Source organism: Staurois parvus, unplaced genomic scaffold, assembly GCF_062004578.1.
Source record: "Staurois parvus isolate SC_StPar_1 unplaced genomic scaffold, SC_StPar_1.0 ptg000099l, whole genome shotgun sequence".
Lineage (NCBI taxonomy): Eukaryota > Metazoa > Chordata > Amphibia > Anura > Ranidae > Staurois > Staurois parvus.
Genome location: NW_028317895.1, coordinates 6267820 through 6289787, shown reverse-complemented (window position 1 = coordinate 6289787; position 21968 = coordinate 6267820). Strand labels below are relative to the sequence as shown.

At 43.0% G+C, this 21968-nt stretch overlaps 1 protein-coding gene across 2 annotated transcripts; it reads right to left on the bottom strand.

Moving 5' to 3' along the window:
• Window positions 1-1053: 1053 nt before the first annotated feature.
• MXD3 (MAX dimerization protein 3) lies at window positions 1054-21711 on the bottom strand. Of its 2 annotated transcripts, none has more exons than XM_089671147.1 (6): window positions 21299-21711; window positions 15905-16001; window positions 8693-8722; window positions 6796-6910; window positions 2354-2528; window positions 1054-2264 (listed from the first exon to the last, which is right to left on the bottom strand). In XM_089671147.1, exons 1-6 carry the CDS (start codon window positions 21366-21368, stop codon window positions 2146-2148), a joined length of 606 nt encoding a protein of 201 aa, XP_089527273.1. In that variant the 5' UTR covers window positions 21369-21711; the 3' UTR covers window positions 1054-2145. The 2 variants fall into 2 exon arrangements, with proteins under 2 accessions (XP_089527273.1, XP_089527274.1); XM_089671148.1 differs by lacking the exon at window positions 21299-21711 and adding an exon at window positions 18240-18261.
• Window positions 21712-21968: the final 257 nt, after the last annotated feature.

The following is a 21968-nucleotide window of genomic DNA, read 5'->3' as shown; positions in this document are numbered from 1 at the left end:
CAGCATGAGATTTTTCCCCATTGAGATCTGATGTGTTTCAAAGTGTTCCTTTATAAGTTTTTTGAGCAGTGTATTAATATACTGTGTACAGATAATAGTCTAGATGGGTGGTGTGATAACTGCCTCCGTGTAAGAGAAAATCATCCAGTGATTCCAGAGGGTGCAGAACAGAACATTTTAGGATTTTTAAGGCCAGTTCACACCATAGAAATGCAGTCCGGATGCGTTTGTCGCGTTTTTGATGCACAGTTTATTATGCTGGAGTTGGGAATGAACACAGCGAGTGACCGATATGTATCACTCACTGTATTCATTCAGGAAAGGAAGGGGCTGGTAAATGTGACATATTGTGTGCTTGCAGCTGCCAGTGGAAAAGAGAGGGAAGCCAACAGCACTCTGGGGATTTGGGGCACACAGGAGGGGCCTGGGAAGCAGGGGGAAATGTATGGTGCACAGGGAGGGTGATGGGTATGCTGGGGGGAGGGGGGGGGGGCAATTACTGGAACTGATCCTGTACGGCTCTCGCTGCAGCAGCTTAAAGCCAGCAAGAGGGAGAAGAGAGGAAGCCAGCTTTCAGCTGCTGTAGAGAAAGCCATACAGGTGATCGGCTCCAGCAACTGCCCCCCATCTTGCCATTCACCCTCCCTGTGCACATCTGATTCGCCGAGCTGCCTGGGACCCCCTGCTGGCCTGGGCCCGTACAGCAGGACTGGTGATACCCCCTTATCCACAGCCCTGGTTCCAGTACAGTACAGTTCAGTGGAACTGACTGCACTGATGTGAACTATGCCATTGGAAACCATGTAACCTACTGTCAATATGTTTTTGATGTAGAAAAAAACAAAAACAAAAAAACAATACACTGGACTGTAAGTGGTGTGAACTGGCCCATAAACAGGCTTATGTCCATGTCAGAGCTTCTGCTTTTTTTTTTTTTTTTCCATTAGCTACAATGCAGTTACTTTGGCCCACTGGAATATTAGGAAGGTCAAGACTAGATGAACATGAAAAATACGACATAACACCCAGTGTATAGAAATAAGACAAAAGCAATTTTACAGAACAAAACACATTTACTAAAATAGAGGTTACAATATAAAAAGCTTATTTAGAGAAGCAGATCTCTTTGCTCAGTGCCGACACTTGTATATTAAAAATGTCAGCTGAGCTCCGGAATGTAAGTAGGCTGCACCTGGTATAAAGATTGTTCAGTCCCTGTTAGGAATGAGGACAGTTCATTATCCTCCAAGTGTCTTAATAAAACAGCTAGTCCAGGCCTGAGCAAGATGCTTGCTTTCTTCAGCAAGCACAGGTAACATTGAAAAGGTTTCGCAATTTAAAATCCATTCTGTAAACACCGAAACCCCTCCCACAGGCTTAAAAATACAATGCAAAAATTGATGATTTATAAAGTTTTATCTTTTTTTTTTTGCAGAGGGTTATGCAAGTTTATTTGGTGTGAGAATGCAAGAATGGCATTGACAAAATCTTCAGGTGTCCTGCATCATCCAAGTGATCAGATTGAGGATCAAAAATAAAGATGTTTTAATAGTGCTTCTTCAAGTGCACACATAATTAAGTGCTTCTTTACACGCATCCAGGAGTGCAACCAGTGCACAGAGAGGTGGAAAAAGATTTCCTAGCACTGATTTTGTACAATAAGTTAGGTAATCACAGTAGCACCAGTTGCTGGTTACTTAATGCTCAAGGTCATCTTCCAGCATTGACCGCAAGTCTTCTGGGCCAGATAGTCCAGTCAGGGTCATGTATCTAAACATCTTTCTCTAAGAAAGCTGTCCAGCCCCACAGCTCGTAATATATACTTTAACTAATGACCTGAAACTTATCCATGTAACTAAATGGTGTAGCTGAACAGAAAGTATCCAGTGACCATAGCATTACTGGCGTATACCCCACCATTTAAAAGTACTTACCAAGAGTCTAAAATAAACATATAAAGACAGTAGCAGAAGTCCACGATTTAAAAATAGCTGCTATGAAAACACTGGGTTCCCCTGTACAATAGGGTAGTTAATGCAACCATTGCACCCTCACTTCTTGGAGAGAAAATACAAGTGTTTCTGCTACCGAGATTGCTAGCTAAAACTTGTTACTGCTGTAGAAGTCTTTGCATGCTTGCTGCTGTCATAACCAGGCATGAGCAGGAGTGGAGTAACTGTGCTCCATGCCAGCACTGAAAGACACAAAGAGGTCTCCTTCATTACCATTCAGGATTATTCCTTCCACATCAACCTCCAAATCCTCTGCAAACAAAAAAAGAAGAATGCTGTAAGTTACTTGTGTGGTACACCACAGAGTTGGACCATCCCTACCCTTTTTTGTCAGTACTTACCTTGATCAGAATCTGATCTCTCAGATGATAAGGCAGAGGAGTCTAGGCTATCAGCTCGGATTCGTTCAGTGCCATTGGAGGGTAGAAGTTGTTTTAATCTCTGGCGGAGCCTCTGCTGTTCTGATCTCAGTTTTTCCTTAAGATGCTTTGCTTTTAGCTCCTGATCCTCCAACTTCTACAAAAGAAAAATGATGCAATAAAAAAGGGATTTTTGTTTATAATGGTAATCCTTACAATACTTGGGAATCTCACTACACAAATAATGATGCAGCACTGCTTAATACCCTCCTGACCTTGCAATTGTTCATGCCCTCTAGTTAGGTCTCCCTAGTTAGGAGGGCATAACCACCATTTCTTCTTGCAGCTGTTTCCATACAGATTTGTGACCAGAATGTTTCTCCGATTGGTTAATATAACCATGCTTCCCTTTGGTCACATTCATGATCAAGAACAAAAGTTCCAATTATCAGTCATAAAATGGCTGATAATTAAAGATGTGTTTATTTGAAAAAACATGTCACCCCTGGTTACAGTACATCTCTGGTGAACAATAAATAGTTCTTCTAAAGGATCTTGTGGGAGGACGAAGCAGACGGGTTCACCTTTTGACAGAACAGGTTTTCTTCCTTTTTTATTTTTCTCTTTCTTCTTCCTCTTTTCTCTCTTTTACTGTGTTTCATTGTGAACAATTGGGTTAGCTATTATGGAACATGTCTTTGTCCGTACAGAACCTATGGGCACTCTATGTTATAGGAAACTAGATAATGGTTAGAGGTTACATTCATCTGTGATCGATGTGAACAATCCTTTATATTATGTGTGCTGAGTGCTTATATGAACCCAGTAAAAGTGTATAGCTGTTCACTGTTATCACTGTAAACTAATAAAAACTATTTATCAGAATAACATTTCCTGTCTGGAACTGTATTCCACCTTCTCAACTCTCCATTCAGCATGTTTAGCTATGGACAAAGGAAGTTACCTATTATTAGAAGGCAGCAAAAGAGTATCAAACAAGTAAGCAAAACACCAATTGATTAACTACTTTGTTAAAAAGTTGTTTTTTTTGGAAGCTGAAACTGATTCACGCTTGTGCATTGTCACAATGTATGGCAATGCACCGGATCTATCGGCTATCAGCATTATTTACAGCAGGGTTTCTCAAACTTTTTTCAGTCAAGGCACCCTTTAAAATTATGGGCATGCCCAGGGCACCCTTTAAAATTATGGAAAGTCATAAGGCACCCCATTCTAAAATGTGAACAACTATTCTAATAGTTTTGTATAACGCAGCAACATCCACACACATAAGACACCCAACATTAGAGGTGATTTATTCTTCCAAAGCAAATACACTTTTACACCCTGGTACTGACTAATATTCCAATGTTTCTCTTCTCCCTCAGTTTTCCTCCATCACTCAGCTAATGTGACCCCGGCGCTGATGGAGAGGGGCAGGGGAGGGTCAAACAAGGATGCTGTGCAGGCAGCTGATATCCTCCTTATCAATTGATGTCATTGGTTGTCAGGATGCCGGCGGCTAGAAGGTCGTAATGGTATGCAATGAAAACCTGTGGCTTTGTGTAACTAGAAGGCACCCGCTGGCTTGTATACAAGTTTTGGCAATTTTTAGACATTTTGCCAAGGCGCCCCTGAAGAAACTTCAAGGCACCCTGGTTGAGAAAGGTGGATTTATAGTAATAAATGCAAACATTCAGATTCCTGTAATCAAAATGCACAGAAGAACATGTAAAAATAATATTCAAGAATTATGAATTTTTGCATTTACCATTTCAAATAAAAACTGTGGAATTCTTAAAACAAAATGACAGAATTGAAGTCTCACATCTCCATAAACCAAATATGAAAAGTATACCTAAACCTAAATAAAAAAATCTCAGCTGGGAACTGGGCCTGATAGTATCTCACATCAGTAAAACCTCAGTAAAAGGACTGGGGATCTACTGGCAATGTGGGGGTAGAACCCAGACGGTTGGAGAACTACCACCCAGTTCTTAAAAAAAAAAAAAAAGGCACAAATGCTGTACTTGCTGCCATTTCTCCCAGTCAGCAATAAAAAAAAATCAACAAAATTACCCAGGACATGATATTGAATTACAAATAAAGTAATTTCTTTTCTTTACAGCTGAACTCCAGGAAAGTAAAAATCTTCCCTTGCAGTGGGGCTGCCCTCCCACGTTGCACAAGTCAAATGCTTGTTTAGGTCTAGGACAAGAAAAGCATTTTAAACTTACCCGATGTTCCATGCTACAAAATCGGTCTCCACACTATCTGCTACATCTCATAAAAACGGATGCAGGGCCCATTAGTCCTGCACTGGACATGAGGGTGCCAAGGAACAGTTCACTGGTGGAGCATAGCAGAGCTCCAGCTGCTGCAGGAGCAGAGGATCAGGTATGGAAAAGTGCTTTTCCCTGCCCCAAGATGTAAACAAGCATTTAGACTCTTGAAATGCAGGGGCAGCCCCCACTGCAAGGGAGGATTTTCTTTTCCCAGAGGTGGAGTGGTCTTTAACATTCTTCATTTAGTATTTAAATTGGTTACAATTAAATATAAATATATTTATTTATTAGGAGCGAACATGTGAATCTCATTTAGGCCTCTTTCACACAGAATGGATTCCGTTCCAATTAGCAGGGGATCAGATCACCTGTTGATCAGAGCAGAGTGAGTGGATGACACATCCATGTCCGTTCAGTTTATGCAGAGTGGACATGGACAAAGCCCACCTTGCTCAATGGGCAGCAAGGTGTAAACAGACTCTACTGTCCATTTACATCCGACTACCCTCCGAGCTGATCCGCCTAAATGGAAGAGGACGGTTCCCGTCCATTGTTTTTAACAGACCACATCGGACCCAGAAGTAGGCGGGTGTAAACAGACACAAGTCTGTTTACACCCACCTGTCCATAGGAATGCATGTACCTTTCAATCAGCCTAAACGGAAGAGGACAGATCCTCATCCATTTTTTTTTTAGTGGACCAGATCAGAGCAGGAGGTAGGCACATGAAAACAGACTCAAAGTCTAATACACCAAGAAATAAAGAAAAATCCTCCTGCGCTTGAAATAGAGCCCTGACCCTAGAAGCCGCTGACACTAACCTTATTACCTATTAGGTGAAGTGACTAAATTAATACAAAAAAGTGTAGCGCTAAATAAATATACAATATATATAAAAATAATAAACAGTGTAGTGACACACTCAATCCCCTTAAAAAAACACTCAAAGAAGGGGATAACACACAAAAATTGTGCAACACGTGACTTCCCACTAAAGGAATATAGCAAGTGCAAGTGATAAATACTCCAACAGTGATTCACAAAAAATGCAACAGTGACTCTCAAAAATAATATAAACCTCAAAAGCAGTCCACACACAGTGCATATATATACACTATATATAATCTGATGAAAGTGCTTCCATTCAATTGTCATGCAAGTGACTGTGTATAATCCGTGATCAATCCTCCAGTGACCTGAGTGGCCCCTCACCTCATTAACTCGACCCTACAGGGTCAGCTCGCTCAAAGGATCATACCAATCCTGATAAGGGCAGATTCCTCACAGGCTCCCCTCAAGGAAATGAACGCTCCTCATTCCAAGCCTCCATGCAGTACAGTAATACTCTCCCCGGATCATAGATAGACAAAGAAAGATGTAATTCCTTCTTGTATACAGCTTCGTATCACCTCATGTTAGAGGTGTACTCCATGGGTATCCAAAGGTGTTCCAATACGAGGACCCTGAGGAAGTCACGTGACACAACGCGTCGGTACACGAGGAGGTAGTTCCGGGTGCGCGGTGACGTCACTTCTGGCGTGGGGGCCATATTGGAACACCTTTGGAACACCTTTAAATTATGATGTATGATTGCACCTTGAATTTGTATCTAAACAAAAAAATATAAATGTAAAATTTTGAAATTTTGCAACTTATCAGCCTTTAGTTGTGGTGGATGAAATTAGTTTTCAGTCCTTTTATTCCTTATGTTCAGCTGGTAATCCTGCAAGTAACACATTTCCCATCCCTGGTGGCTACAATCACTTCTCCACTGTATCTATAGAAGAAGCCATGGTTGCTATATATGCCTGCCTTTGACCATCTCCATGACATGGGGGAAAGGGAGAACACTAGTTTACAGAAGAAGGATCAGATATTTTTTTTCTTTTGGTTCAGTTTAGCTCACAGGAAGTGACAACAAAATTGTATTTCTGGCAAGAGCTCTAGTTTTCTGTACAAGCCATAAATGTTCTTAGCTTAAAAAATGAAGACTAATGCAGCAGTCACATCTAAAAATTGGAAAGCTGCAGTATAATAAATCTGTATTCTCGGGTTTAGTTCTCTTAATTCACTGTGACCTTTGTACAGATATCTGTTAATGTTACTTGGGCACAGAAAACCACTGTTGCATGGACTCACTTTGATGTGCTGTCTGGCTCTGTGCAAGAGGCTGAGTGTTGTGTGTCGTGATGTGTCCACACTCAGAGGAACTTGTTGCTTCAGTTGTTCCAAGCATCTCCGTAGCTGTGCTCTCCTGCAATCAGAAAACCATAAGAGGATAAAGATGTGTCACAATCATGCTGTAGCTAAATCTGACATTTTCAGGACGGACATAGACACACACCAAGAATTCTGAATGGCTGCACGGAGTGTGCAGTATATGGAGTATACCTTATAGTAAAACTGTATTTTGTACAATTGCCCTTAAATAAATTTACCCCACCCCCTAAGTGCATCTCACTAAGGAAAATACTTCCCTGATCTTCACTGTGGGCCCCACCCAGAGCTGCATGGCCTTTCTCCCAAAAACAGCCACTTTGTACTGCACACATGTACCATAGCTGCATTCATTCTTATGAGAAAACTGTACTCATGGCAGCCTCCAGCAGTTGCTTTGAGTACAGATTTTCCATAGTGGGATGTACTGGGAAAGGGGGAGGGGAAGACATGTGGGAATTTATGTAACCACTTGCCCTCCTGAGGATTTACCCCCCTTCCTGACCAGGCCAGTTTTTTACGTTATGGCGCTTTGTTACTTTAACTGACAATTGCGCAGTCATGCAACGCTGCACCCGGACAAAATTTACGTCCTTTTTTTCCCACAAATTGAGTTTTCTTTCAGTGGTATTTGATCGCCTGTGCGTTTTTTTTTTTTCTCTTATAGCGCACAAAAAAAGACCACCAATTTTGAGAAAAAAACAATATTTTTGACTTTTTGCTATTAAATGTCAAGTAATAACATTTAAAAACATAAATTTCATCATAAATTTAGGCCAAAATGTATTCTGCTACAGGTCTTTACTAAAAAAAAAAAAAAAAAAATCTCAATAAGTGTAAATTAAATTGGTTTACGTGAAAGTTATAGCATTTACAAATGGCGGTATAGATACTGGAATTTTTTTTTTTTTTTAGTAATAATGGTGGCGATCAGCGACTTATAGCAGGACTGAGGCAGGCATTCTGACACTGGGGGGAACGGACTTGGTGTCACTGACATCCCCAATAACACCAATACAGTGATCAGTGCTAATAAAAAGCACTGACAATGTACTAATAGCACTGGGCAAGAATGGGTTAACATGAGGGATAATCAAAGGGTTAACCGTGTTTTACTGGGGGGCGGTGTGTTGGTGCTTCACTGCACGGACACTGCTCTGGATGACTGATGTGCACAGCCATCCAGAGCAGTGTGCCTGAGCCGACAGGGAGGAGGACTGTTGGTAAACAAAGCAGCCCTCCTCCCCGTCGGAGATCCTTGGTAATCACCGGGCGCCGGCAGGTAATCACCGGCCGCGACCCGGTGATTGACAGCCACGGGTAGTTCATGTGCACTCCCTACCCGGAAATGCAAAATCGCGTATATATACGTGATTTTGCACATCCCTGCTGCAGTTTATCTCCTATAGGGCGGTGGGGAAGTGGTTAAGGACAAATATACAGCCGTCCTTTAAGAAAGCCTTAAAGCTACTAGGGTCAGCTTAGAAAAGAGAATTAAAAGTAAACCTGAAAATAAAGCGGCCTTTGCTGTTTGGCATTGTAGAAGTGCAGGCTCCACAGCTTTCATCCTCACTGACCTGGCACAACCATTTTACCAGTGGTGCCCTATTCTAGGTCAAAGACATAATTGATACTGAAGCAGGGATTGGGATGACAGCCATAAAGCCTGCACCCAAAAAAAACAATGCTTATTCTCTTTAAAACTGGGAGAAGGGGCTCCTTGAGCTAGCACCTCAAAAGGTAGCACCTATAGACACAGGTCTACAAAGCCCTTTGATAACGTGAGTTTATAGAAGCTTAGTATTACGTAGTTACTCACCTATGTTTCTCTAGCTCATTGTGAACAGACCTGCAGAGAAAAAAAATACATGAATTAAAGTCTGGTAGGGGAGGAGCTTATGATGCCATCATGGTAGACAGAGCTCTGATGCCATTATGGATTACTGGTTTGCTAATCCATGTGTACTTCTGTGAGAGCTGTTTTTAAAGAGATATGCTGTGGGTGTACACATTTTTTTAGCATAATAAAGTTAAAAGATTTCTTCTTCAATATTGAGGTTTTTTTTTCGTCTATTATGAGCTTTTGAGTCTACAAGAAAAACGACCTACACGCGAGGACTTCGATGCCCTTAAAGCCTTAATAGAACACTCAGGAAGGGAGGTGGGATATAACCCAAATACAGTTTTGGCCTCTGTGTAATGCAGAAAGGTCCCACTCTTAAGGTGCGAGTATAGCCATTTACACACAGTGATGGAGTTTATTTCTAAGAAGATTGTGAGGCATGGCGAAGGTGTTTTATATACACATTGTGGGATTTTTTCTGAAACTCTGTACATATCAATTTTAATTGACAGACTTTTAGATATATATTTTTTTGTATTTAAAATACTGGCTTTGACACATGCAGTGAGGATTTCTATAATATGGTAGGTTAATTGGCTCCTGTCTAAATTGGCCCTAGTATGTGTATGTATGAATGTGAGTTAGGGACCTTAGATTATACACTCCTTGAGGGTTAGGGACTGATGTGAATGTACAATATATGTATGTAAAGCGCTGCGTAAATTGACGGCGCTATAAAAGTACCTGAAATAAATACGCGTTGAATTTTATTACATGCATTATGCACTGAAGAAATTGTTTTTCTGGAAATTTTTTATTTTTTTGATTGATCACTGAACACTGCATCTTAGTATTTGTAATTAGGAGCACTTCACTATTGTTTTTGTTTTATACACGGATGTATCCAACATGGAATCAGAAACGGTCTGCAACAGAGGACAAGCCGAAGTACCAATGCTTGAATCTGAACCAGAAGGGGTGAATTCTCCAGGAGAAAAAGATTTTCCAAAGGTCAAGGGAAGATCACGGAGGATCAGCCTGATGTTCAGAGCTGGAAGGGAGGATCACAACCAAAAGGGAATGACTACACTGAAGGTGACACTAAGCCTGCACTAGCAACAGATGTGTTCAAAAACAACCACCAAGTGGAGCATCATAAGATCATAAAACTATAACTCTAGAAAATTTTCCTGCATCAAAATCAGATCCTTACAGGGGATGCTGGACAAAAACACAGGTCCACAAGTAAGACCAGCTGATCTATGAGTGAAAGAAGGTCCAAGCCTTCTGACCCCAGAATCCAAAGAAGGAAAGTTTACAGAAGGAATAAAGATGGCTGACCAGACACCCAATCTCCCTAGCCAGTGGTGGGCAACCTTTTTTTTTCAACTGAGCCAAATCTCGCCAAAACCACGATTGAAATTTATTTTGAGAGCCACATTTTTAAAACTGAAAATACATCCCCCATATAGTAATTCATCCCCCATATAGTAATTCATCCCCCATATAGTAATTCATCCCCCATATAGTAATTCATCCCCCATAGTAATTCATCCCCCCTATAGTAATACATCCCCCCTATAGTAATACATCCCCCCTATAGTAATACATCCCCCCTATAGTAATACATCCCCCCTATAGTAATTCATCCCCCCTATAGTAATTCATCCTCCATATAGTAATTCATCCCCCATATAGTAGTTCATCCCCCATATAGTAATTCATCCCCCATATAGTAATTCATCCCCCATAGTAATTCATCCCCCATAGTAATTCATCCCCCATAGTAATTCATCCCCCACATAGTAATTCATCCCCCACATAGTAATTCATCCCCCACATAGTAATTCATCCCCCACATAGTAATTCATCCCCCACATAGTAATTAATCCCCCATAGTAATACATCCCCCATATAGTAATACATCCCCCATATTGTATCAATTCACTTACCTTTGCTCCGCGCGTTCCTCTCGCTGTGTTCCCGCGCCGTTCTGGTCTTCAGAGCGGACTGTGAGAGGAGAGGAGTTAGTCACGCTGCCCCGCCTACATCCTGGCTGCCCCGCCTACATCCTGACAGCTGCAGAGTCCTGACTTTTAGGGCAGCCGCCCGAGAGGAGGGAGGGGAGGGGAGCGGGCGCCCGGCACACAGAAGAGCCGCATTTAAGTTTGTAAAGAGCCGCATGTGGCTCGCGAGCCGCGGCTTGCCGACCACTGCCCTAGGCAATATATAAAGTAGACAACATCCAGTATAATATCTCATGGGGATAACCAAAGAATCCTAGAAATTGGAGACAACTGCAAAAAGTACCGCTCCTGAAGTAAGCTAGACTGAATAAGGGAAGATAGGGTTCAAGGAGGAACCCCAACAATGGGTCTTGATTGGAGACAAGGAAGATGGGCAACCCATCTACTAAAACAGTTGGTAGTGTCACTCTGCCTGACAGGAAATCCCTGAAGAACCCACCTACCTGATCCAGAACATGGAACTATGACTTATATGACCCACCTCAATCCAATAAAGTGCCCACAGCCGTGGAACGAGGTGCAGAAACCTTATCCAAACAGCTAAACATTTACCTGATGATGAGCAGGACTGAGAAAGGGATCTTTAGAGGATTCCACTAAAGACTGTGGATCAGCCACAGTAAATGGGCCCAACTGCAGATGATCAGCTCTTATAAAAGCTTCAAAGAGTGCACTATCCCAACCGGTTTCCAGCATAAGCTGTCTGCTGACAATCCAGGGGAACATAAGGCCATGTAAAACATGGGGTGCACCTAGATGCACAAACCTCTTTCTCCAAAATGTAAAAACTTCAAGCTAAAAAAAGCCAGAAAGCAATATAGTGTCTCTAAGGAAGCCCATGAGGTTAAGAACAGCATAGGAACCAGGTCACTTGCCCTGTCACAGTGAAAATTCCAAAGGTAAAGACAAAGAGTCAAGAGCAGGACAAACAAACAATGTTGGGAGGGCAAACTTTCAGTACCCAACACACCCCCAAACTGGAAAGAGGAAATTTGCCAATTAGTTAAAGAAACATCCAATGACCTACAAGATGTAGCCTTTGTCAGCGACACTAGGCAACTGTAAGGCTCCAATCTGGTCAAAGTTTTCTTCAAAATAATTCTGGCTGCAAGATTCCAAAAAGCGAACCCTCCACAAGGAAGACTACATACATAAGGTCTGTAGTGGGGATACCAAGAAAAAGCACTAAACTGGTACAGGCTGACTCTGTGATTTGGATGTTCCCTCTCTGGGTGAGAGAAATGCTGAGCTGTGCACAGTACTATGAGTGGATCAACATTATCCAAGAATGCAGAATTCTTGTCAACAGGGAAATGAGAGTCTTTGTAGGGGATAACTCCTTAGGGAAAGTACCCACTAGAACAGGAACGAGGGATCCCAGCAACCCAAGGAAACCTGGGTAGATACAGTCATGTGCAGCAGCATAAGAGACATGGTGAGGTGGAGCTGAATAAGATGCTGTATCCAAAAAGTTAGCGTGTGCACTAAAAGGGGTATCTTGAGCAACCAAATACATCATGGACGCATCCAGATGTACAAACAACCTCCCACTAGTAGAAGTGGGGGCGCACTCTAATGTAGAAGGCTTAACAGAAGAATTAAGCCTTCCAGGCGTTTGAGGAGCGTCACCATAGTCTTGAATGGGAGGCTCAACTCCTCCCGACTCGACATGAGGCATCAATTTTGCCACGATGCGATGCTAACGCTTCAGTGTGAATGGCACTGTGTGCTGCCATGTGTAGAATTTTCATAGGCGTTTGAGGAGCGTTCCCAAATGACTGTCTAACACCTGCTAACAAAGCTAGTGTGAAATTAGCCTTAGTTTACATCTGGCATCAGACCCTATAGCCTGAGCGTAGCTCAGAAGGTCCGAGTACTTACTGCTAAAGCAGAGGAGGGACAAGGCTGGGCTTCCTCTGAACCCTTCGCAGATCTCCTGTGCTCAGGTAAAAGTACATTTGAGCACCACCATGGCATTGCTAATGACAGTGAGGAAGATGTTGCCTCTTAGGACCTGCTCTTGACAAAGGGTTAACCGAGTTGTTCTTTAGATGGCAGTGATCAGTGTCCCACATACATAGCCAGAGTGCCCTGTGCATTTGCACAGACATCAGTTCTATGCGAGACAGAAGTTCAGAGGCTTACAACTAAAGCACAAGGCTCCAGACACTCCAACTGCTTTACATAACATAGGCCTACCCAGTGGTGGAGGGATCCCCTCTAAGGATTTCTAACCATTCTGATTTGGTTCTACCAATCAAAGTTACTGTCAACACAGGACGGAGGGCCAAACCAGTTAATTCAAGCTGGGATCCAAGAAGGAAATTCAATTTCCTGTCAGTTAAGTCCAGAAAGGAGAGTATACCTTTGACCCTTTAATGGTATCTCACTAGTGCATCACCTGAATGCACCGACCACCAACTTGTAAATCCCTTCTTAAAGGAGAACTGTTCTGGCCCATTCCCAGGTGGGGCCGAGGACCCTTCAGGGCATTTACACTTCACATAAAGTAATGCCTTAAAGTCTTTGGAGCTATAAAAGACCCAAGGTCTGAAACAACAGGTTGACATCTCAGATACAACAGCGATATGCACTGCATTATTAAAGTCAGAAGCAGCCCTATGAGTAAACAGCAGGAGACTGCTGTGAACCCCAAAACAGCCTCTCCCAATATAGGCGGTATCAGAGACGATAACAGGAACTGCAGGTCTGAAATTATTTATGGGGTCTGGAGGGACAGAGAGACTGTGTAGGTAATAGCACCAGAGAGCATGAAGTCGTCCATAATAGATATAAAGGGTCCCTGAAAGCATAGGGGAAGTCTCAGCTCCGCCCAACAGAGCTGAAGTAGATGCTACAGATGACAGCCTTATAACAGGGGTCTCGGGTTCCATCTAGGTAAACAGGGTAAATGCCCCCAGAGCCACACCCTTAGTCTGAGGTCATCCATGAAAGCAGGACTTTCTTCTGTTAGTCTCGGAGAATACATGTTGTGCCACATGGCCATAAGAAACTAGGTCAAAGATGGGGCAAGGCCTCAAGTACTCACAAATAAAAGGGAACTGGTGCTGATTTTCAGGCAACCAGAAGTGACCAAGTCAATGTAGATGCCAGTGGAATCATACTGGAGATCCATGTGGTGCTTCAGGAGCAGCATCAAGGTGGTGCTTCCTCTAGGATTAATGTGGGGAAAAAAAAAAAAAAAAAAAAAAGGAGCATGGAGGGTGCAGCACTCCAGCCAGCAGATAACATTAGTGATCTATCCTTCAACCTTAACTCTTACCAAGGTAAAATCTGTGGCAATGGGGATTTAAAAAGGTGCTCATGGATGTAAACAGCGAGGTAGCTTCTGACGCTTCAGTGAGTAATTCTTGTCAAGCTAAGCGAGTCTTCAGAGACAGGGTCACACATAGGCCTGTGTAACAGCTCAAGACCCAAAAAGTGTCCTGCAGCTAACCTACACAGTACACAAAAATCTGCAAAAGCTCGCAAAGCAGAGCCCTGCGCCCAAAGGTTACATTTCTGGATAGACTCAATGTCCAAAGTGAGTCTTCAGAGATTGTGCCATATCTTTGGACCCAGAAAGTGCCCTGCGGCACTGGAAGGGGCAACAATGCAGAACCTAGTGCCCTAGTGCAGCCAAACCCTACAGTCAACCAATCCAGCAGGGTCTGGGTACAGATTCTAAAGCTATGGTTGAGCAATTGCTAAATCAAATAACTGCATATGTAAACCAGCTCAAACAGGTTGTAGAGGAAACATGATTGAAAAAAAACAAAAAAAACTTTTCTCAGCAGAGCAGGCAACAGACATTATCTTCCTGGACACTAGAAAAAACTGAGCATGCTGGGTAAAGGAGGGGTTATACTGGGGCTGGCTTAAAACTTTTCTGTTATCTACTATCTAATCCTCCTAATGGTGGCAGCATAAACAAACTTTATGAATTCCTTTGTCCTTTAAAGGATAAGCTCACCTTTTAGTAAAAAATAAATGCACTTTTTTTTTGAAGGTAAAAAAAAAAAAAGGTGCATTTATTTTTGTCTGCAGGAGCCTTTAACTCATTCCACCAACGATCAGCAGATTGCTAAAGCCATGCAGGTCTCCTGCAGATCTATCAGTATATCCAACCATGGTATCACCTGCCTGGAGTTTGTATGTTCTCCCTGTGCCTGCATGGGTTTCCTACGGGTCCTCCGGTTTCCTCCCACACTCCAAAGACATGCTGGTAGGTTAATTGGATCCTGTCTAAATTGGCCCTAATATGTGTATGTATGAATGTGAGTTAGGGACCTTAGATTGTGCGCCCCTTGAGGGTTAGGGACTGATGTGAATGTACAACATATATATATATATATATATATATATATACACACACATATATATATACACACACACATATATACACACACACATATATATATATATATATATACACATACACACACACACACACACATATACATATATATATATATATATATATATATACACACACACACACACACACAAATATATATATATATATATATATAAATAAAAATATATAAAGCGCTGCGTAAATTGATGGTGCTATATAAGTACCTGAAATAAATATCTGCTTGCTTGTACGGGATGTACGAGCAAGCAAATATACGGACAGGAAGAATGAATGAACTACCACAGCGCCATGGTAGTTCATTAAGGACTACAAGCTGACAGCCACTAAGGCTGTTGAGACCTAGTCTCTCATTCACAGATAACTGTGAATGAGTGACGCGGCTGTGTGGGGGCAGTCCCACACATCCACTTTTTTTTAATTTGACAGCTAGCAAGGGGGAAGAAGATCCCCCGCTAGCTGTCAAAGCAGGGATCGGGGGATGGTCTGATCAAAACATGTTACACCCTGAATATGGGTGTACCATGTAACGAAAGGTGATTTATCCTTTAATCGACGATACAAAATGGAGAAACTGGAAATGGTCACTAACACTAAATTAGTACACAAACATCTACAGAGGCTTTTGCCTTGTGCTGCAAAATGAAGGACTGCATCCTAAATTTTCCCTATTTACTACTGGCTCAGGACAGACATAGAAATTTAGAATACGAGAGCCTGTGGTGCTCTATCACTCAGTGCCTGATTATACAAGCTGCACAACGTGCCATTTCTGGGGATGCTCACCTAATGCTGTCTGGATTGCTGTTTGTTCTCTGTCGTTTTCTTCTCCCAGGAGTGGCAGTATTGCAAGGCAATATGGAGGCATATCCATGTTCAGCTTCTGCAAGAAAAAGAAAGCCTTGTTACAGTCATTTTTACATAATCAGGGATAAATTAAATATATAGTTTTCAAGTGTTGTGGAAACTAGGCATCATGTACAGCAAGTGTTTAAAAATAAAAGTCTCCGATGCTCAAAATCTGACTAAAAAGGAACATTTTACGGTATACTAGAATACATAAAAAAAGAAACGCGACTAGAGCAAAATTGTTTCCAGTAATCAAGTCCATGACAGTAGTACCATCTTGTGTTGACAGTACAGAATAGATTTTTTTCCTTTTTTGGCAAAAGAAAATTATTCAAGAGAATCTGTTACTTTGCCTATTCAGAGCAAGTGACAGGTTCACTTGTAAGAACAACCCGTCAACCACCTATACTCCCCTTCATTGATGTCAGAATACAATAGTGCAGCAGGTCAGATCCTTGCATCCACATTGCTTGCATGGATCTGTGAGTTTTATTCGTTCAACCACCTGGTAAAAAAACAAAACAAAAAAAACACAATTCTACATGGCGTATACCCAGCTTATCTCTGTTGCTAGAACTACAAAAGCTTAAAAAAAAGCCCAGTCATGAAAAGACTTGTTCTGTTACCAATATTAGGTCTGCTGCAAAGCCAAAGTGGCTGAAAAATCAGCATCCGACACACTTGTGGGGTTGTCCCTTCATCAATACTGTGTCCTGTAATGACATAGGGACAGTAGATGGAACCATACTGCAGCAGGTTTATCTCTGCAACACAGTGATAAACTCAGTGTAGAAAGCAATAGGTATACGTCCTTTCCTATACAGACTGGGCATATTAAACCTTTTTTTTCCCTAGCAGCTGATCACTTTCAATCTGAGCTCCAGGCAGAACAACACAATGAATGCAGCTTTGTAACCATTAAAGGATAAGTTCACCTTATCAGCAGATCTTAGGTGCAATGTCAGGCTTCTGTAGAATCTTCGTACAGCTCTCTGCCCATACCTCTTGTTCATAGAGACAGCTACTGAAGTCCAATGAACTACGAGAGTGTTCACCAGCACGCGCATAGTTCATTGAGAAATACAAGCCATCTGCCACGATGGCAGACGATACTTACAGTAATTCATTCACAGATTGCTGTGAATAAATGATGTGGCTGTGTGAGTGGAGCCTCACATAGCTGTGCTATTTTTAAATTGTGCCAGCGGGTGCGGGGAGAGGATCCCCTGCCCACTGTCATAATGGGGGAATGGGGGGCTTGTGAGGCTGCTGCTTTAGTAACATGTTACATCCTGAATATGGGTGTAACATATTACTATGGGTGAACGTATCCTTTAAAGTGGAACTAAACTTACATTTAAAAACATTATGATCAGACATGCTGGGGTTTATTTACTAAAGCTGGAGAGTCCAAAATCAGACTCCCTTCTGCATAGAAACCAATCAGCTTCCAGGTTTCATTGCCAAAGCTTCATTGAACAAGTTGAGGTTAGAAGCTGATTGGTTTCTATGCAGAAGGGAGTCTGATTTTGGACTCTCCAGCTTTAGTAAATAAACCCCGCTATGTCCGTTCTGCAATAAAATAAACTAATGTGTCTGTCTGCAATCTTCGATTGAATGTACACTGAACCGTGCCTGCTTAGCTTAGTGTACATTTCCAGAACGGTGCATGTTTGCTGGGGTAAATTACTCCAGAGTACATGCAAAGGAGCTGGTCTTGACCCCTGATGGTCAATGAGGATGGCCAAAGACCTTCACCTGGAAAACGCCAATAAGACGTGAGTACCTGCAGACTTTAGTTCCACTTTATACATCACTATGGGCCCATTCATACCAGGTGTGCTGGCACTGCGCTGGGCAGAATGCTTTGTCTCCTACCAGTTTGGCATGCAGTATTTTTTTTGTACCACAATCCACCGCTGCAGCCAATACAACTTGAAATGGTATTAAATCCATAAGGAAATATTTATTACATTGCAGCTTACCAAATTTTAGATGTGATGGCTGCATTAGTTTTATTTTTTAGGCCTTCCGAATGCAGTCACCACATCTATCGATTGGGAAGCTGCGATATATTACATATTTGGTTTAATACTCACTTGTTACATTTCAATAAAATTTGCTTTAAAAAAACAAAAAAATGATACAGTGTGATGTGCTGAGATGAGCACATTGGCTCTACTATTGCGGCTGCATTCCAGCACAGCCAGTGGCATGAACAGGCCCTAAATGTATTCTTTTAATGCAAGCAGGGTATGTATCTGAATTTTACCTGGCATCAGCCTCCAGCAGTCCCTGTACAAACAGAGCTCAGACTGCGAGAAGAAGAAACAACCCAAGGCATCAATCTGTTGCTGCAGTGTGCTCACCTGCTAACAGGAGACATGCTGATAGAAGAGAGCAGAATAAAGAGATAAGAGAGGATCTCATCAGTCTGTTTCCTTTCACTGCCCAATCACAACCTGGGGGAGGGACGATCTGCCCTGCCAGACAGGGATGGTCAGTGTGGCAAAGCTGTATAAATCTCAGGACTACCCTCAAATATGCAGTTTATCTGTGTGTATAGCCTGAATTTTGGTTTTAGGACCCTTGCTGCTGTGCATCCCTCCCAGTGTTTTAATGTGCCCAGGAGGGGCAGGTGCAGCATCCAGCTCCAGTGCATACTGTCAAAGTCTGTTGCAGGCTGCAGTTGGATGGGGCTGAACACCAAACCGAGTGGTACCCATGTTTAGGGCCCTATGTATTCAGGGACAAATGCCCAGACTACAGATCTATGAACAAGCCACAGTGAATGCCATGTAAATGCAAGCCAGTTTTCCAAAAAACTACATGTGACTTTCCTTGTAGCCTTTTGCCCACTGACCCCACTTCCCTTCCCCTATTCTATAAGCCTGTTGAAAATGAATAGGGGGGGGGGGGGGGGGAGTAATCAATGTTACATACCTATATCCTTGTGACTTTTTTTCCCCATATTTACCCATTGTTGTCCTGCCTCAGTCCCTGTTCCCACGCTATCATTATGAAAATGTCTGTGATACAGTGCATGCAAGAGATAAAGAGCATGATATCACACACTTCATCGAAGGCAATAATGATGCTCCCTTTCCAGGGGCATCTATGTAGTCAGCGGCCATGTCATCACTGCCTTCAGGGGAACCAGTGGATAAGCAAAAGAAAAAAACAAAATAAAATTTAACAGGAAAATGTAGTGCGATTTCATATCAGCGTGCAGACATGCATGTTGATGTGAAATTTAGGAAAATGTCCACATTAAGAACTGTGATATCAGGGACCATTCACACAGCACAATATGCACTTTAAAAGGCAATCCTATTGGTCTGCACTATGTAGGAGCAATGCTACGATGTTGGGTTTTTTTTTGTTAATTATTAAAATGTCACAAAATTACATTTCATAGAACTTTATGAATGCATTGAAATCTAGTGCAAAAATGCAGTAGATCCTACTTTTTTTTTTCAGGATGCACCAACACAGCACAATAGAACATAAGGCAATTTGCCTTGTCTATGTGTTAGGGCTGCCCAGTGCATATGATGTGAATGGGCCCTGAGCCGCAGCAACATGATACCAGTAAGTGGTTGTAAAGAGTAAAGGTTTATTACGTTCATGTATTCTATGCATGAAGGTAAAAAAACTGTGTGCAGCCCCCCTAATATTCACTTGAGCCCGATCTTGATCCAGCAATGTGCACAGGAGCCTCAGCCCTCCTGAGTCTCTCTCTCCTCATTGGTTGGGACACAGCAGTGGGAGCAAATGAGAAAGGAGCAGGGGCAGGACTGAGCCACACTCTGTGTGTACTATAGACACACAGAGCTGGCTCGGGAGCGAGCACGCAGGAGTGCCCCTAGCACAAGCAGCTTGGCAAGAGGGAGTGGCCACAAGCGCCAGCGGGGGACCCAAAAAAAGGAGAATTGGGGATTCTCTGTGCAAAACCATTAACTGAGCAGGTAAATATAATGTTTATTTTAGATTTAAAAACAATTAACCTTTACAACCACTTTAAAGCAGATCTTCAATTAAAAATTTATTTTCCCACGCAGTGGGGCTGTGCCCGTATTGCATGGGCTAAGTGCTTGTTTTGCCTAGGGGCTCAGGGTAAAGCTATACTTACCTATTCCTCCAATCTTCCGGAAAACTGTGCTCCCCCACATCCAGCAATGGACTGTTCCTGCTGCCCTCAAGTCTGGAGCTGGTCTATGGGCGTGATGACGTCAGAAACAGCCCATTCACAAGACCGCTAGCATGAGGGCACTGGTCTTGCGCTGAGTGGGGCACAGTTCCACTGCATGGAAAAATAAAACATTTGCCTGGATTTCTTCTTTAAGAAAATTCAACAGTTTGTTGGCTACTAAAAATCAGAATATATTTCCTTACCATGTCATTTACTTACCTTCTAAGCAATAAAGGGACTTAGCAGTAAGACAGACAGGAATGGTAAAAATAATGCACAGTGTCTTAGCAGTACCAACCGCAGAAGAAGAGAACGAGATGAGTATATGAAAGGGAGGGCGGATAGAGAACACACAAAGAAATCTGACGGAGGAGGGTGTCCCACAAGTCAGAGGGAGGAGTGACGGGATGGTCTCCAAAACAGACGTAAACAAGGATATGTTATGCAGGGGAACGCTGTGCTATAGATTGTGCACAGGAAATACAATCAGATGATCACACTAGGCCAGTAAAACAAATAGCAGCCTGTCAAGTGCTCATCAGCCCTCTACAGATTTTCCTACATTTTATGACATTGTCACCAATGCTGATCACTCCTTTTCTCCACAGATAAAAAAAAAAAAAAAAGTCCCCTTTATATGTGCCACACAAAATCTGCATCTTAGTGTAGACACACAGATCTCTTAGGGGGAATGATGAGGGCCAGGCTATATAAGGAGGTTTCCTTTACTATGGAGCAAGAAGAATTCCTGATCAGCAGTACAATAATCAGGAGAATGTCTGGGGCTCTGCTATGGCTCACTGCTGCCAATAGAAACAAGCAAGGCCCATACTGGATGCTCTGCTTGTGCACATCAGGCCTACTCTATTCATTGCAACCAAACAGATTCTTGCTTTTGAGATTGAAGAGCTTGAAAAGGATGCCCTGATTGGATAAACAATCAATGCTCGGGATCTGGCTGCACTGTCTGTGCATATAAGGCCATCAGGCCTGTGCAATGCTTTCCCACCTATCGGGTTCTTGCTTTTATCATAGCAGAGCATGAAAAGGAGAACCTGATTGGCCACGGCAGCCTCTCCCACTGAAGGCCCATTGCCTGATCCGGGTGCAGGAACCCTGCTGTGGCTGCTGCTGCTTACCCCTCTCTCTCCTCTCCACGTACTCGGCTGCCTGCAGCAGGACTTGGAGGTTGGTGGGCAGCTGCTCCATGGGCCCGTGATGTCAGTGACGAGCTGTGTGCTCTCCAGGGGGATCCGAGCTGTCACTGGAGATGAGGCTGAGGGGCCGCCCGCTGTGTGTCAGCCCGCGGAGGAACTATTATTTCCCTACACAATACATGTAACTGACACCGAGCAGCCTCACAGCCCCGCCCAGGATACGCCCACCGCTCACACCCCCGCTCCAGCCGTGCCCGAGCCGCCGTCCCGTTCTATGACACCTCACAGCCCGCCGTTCCGCTCTCATCCCCCGGCCAGCCAGGTTCCGGTCCCGTCTACCCCGGTCGGTGTGTCGGTACAGCACAGCCGAGCCCTCGGTTTCCGTGGAGCTTCCTGAAACGGGCGGAGACTCCGGGGGGCGGCCCCTGATTCGCTACTGGAAATAGAAAGGCGTGGCCAGACGGACAGACGTCATTCCAGATGGTAACAGATTTTAGGCGGGAATGAGGAATTCTTTCAAATTTCAAAAGCTCTAGTCCAGGGAGAAGAGTGACAGAGCTGCTTGTACTGTGGACAGAGCCTGTGTAGTGAACAGGTTACAGGGGCGGACTGACCATTTGGAAACTCGGGCATTGCTCAAGGGCCCGGGGTC

Bases quoted from the DNA above. Each gene is read 5' to 3' on its own strand.
- MXD3 (XM_089671147.1), bottom strand. From the start codon at position 21,368: ATGGAGCAGCTGCCCACCAACCTCCAAGTCCTGCTGCAGGCAGCCGAG. The intron at 16,002-21,298 runs GTAAGCAGCAGC...TTTTTCTTGCAG, and splicing joins CGTGGAGAGGAGAGAGAGGG to AAGCTGAACATGGATATGCC. The intron at 6,911-8,692 runs GTGAGTAACTAC...TTCTGATTGCAG, and splicing joins AATGAGCTAGAGAAACATAG to GAGAGCACAGCTACGGAGAT.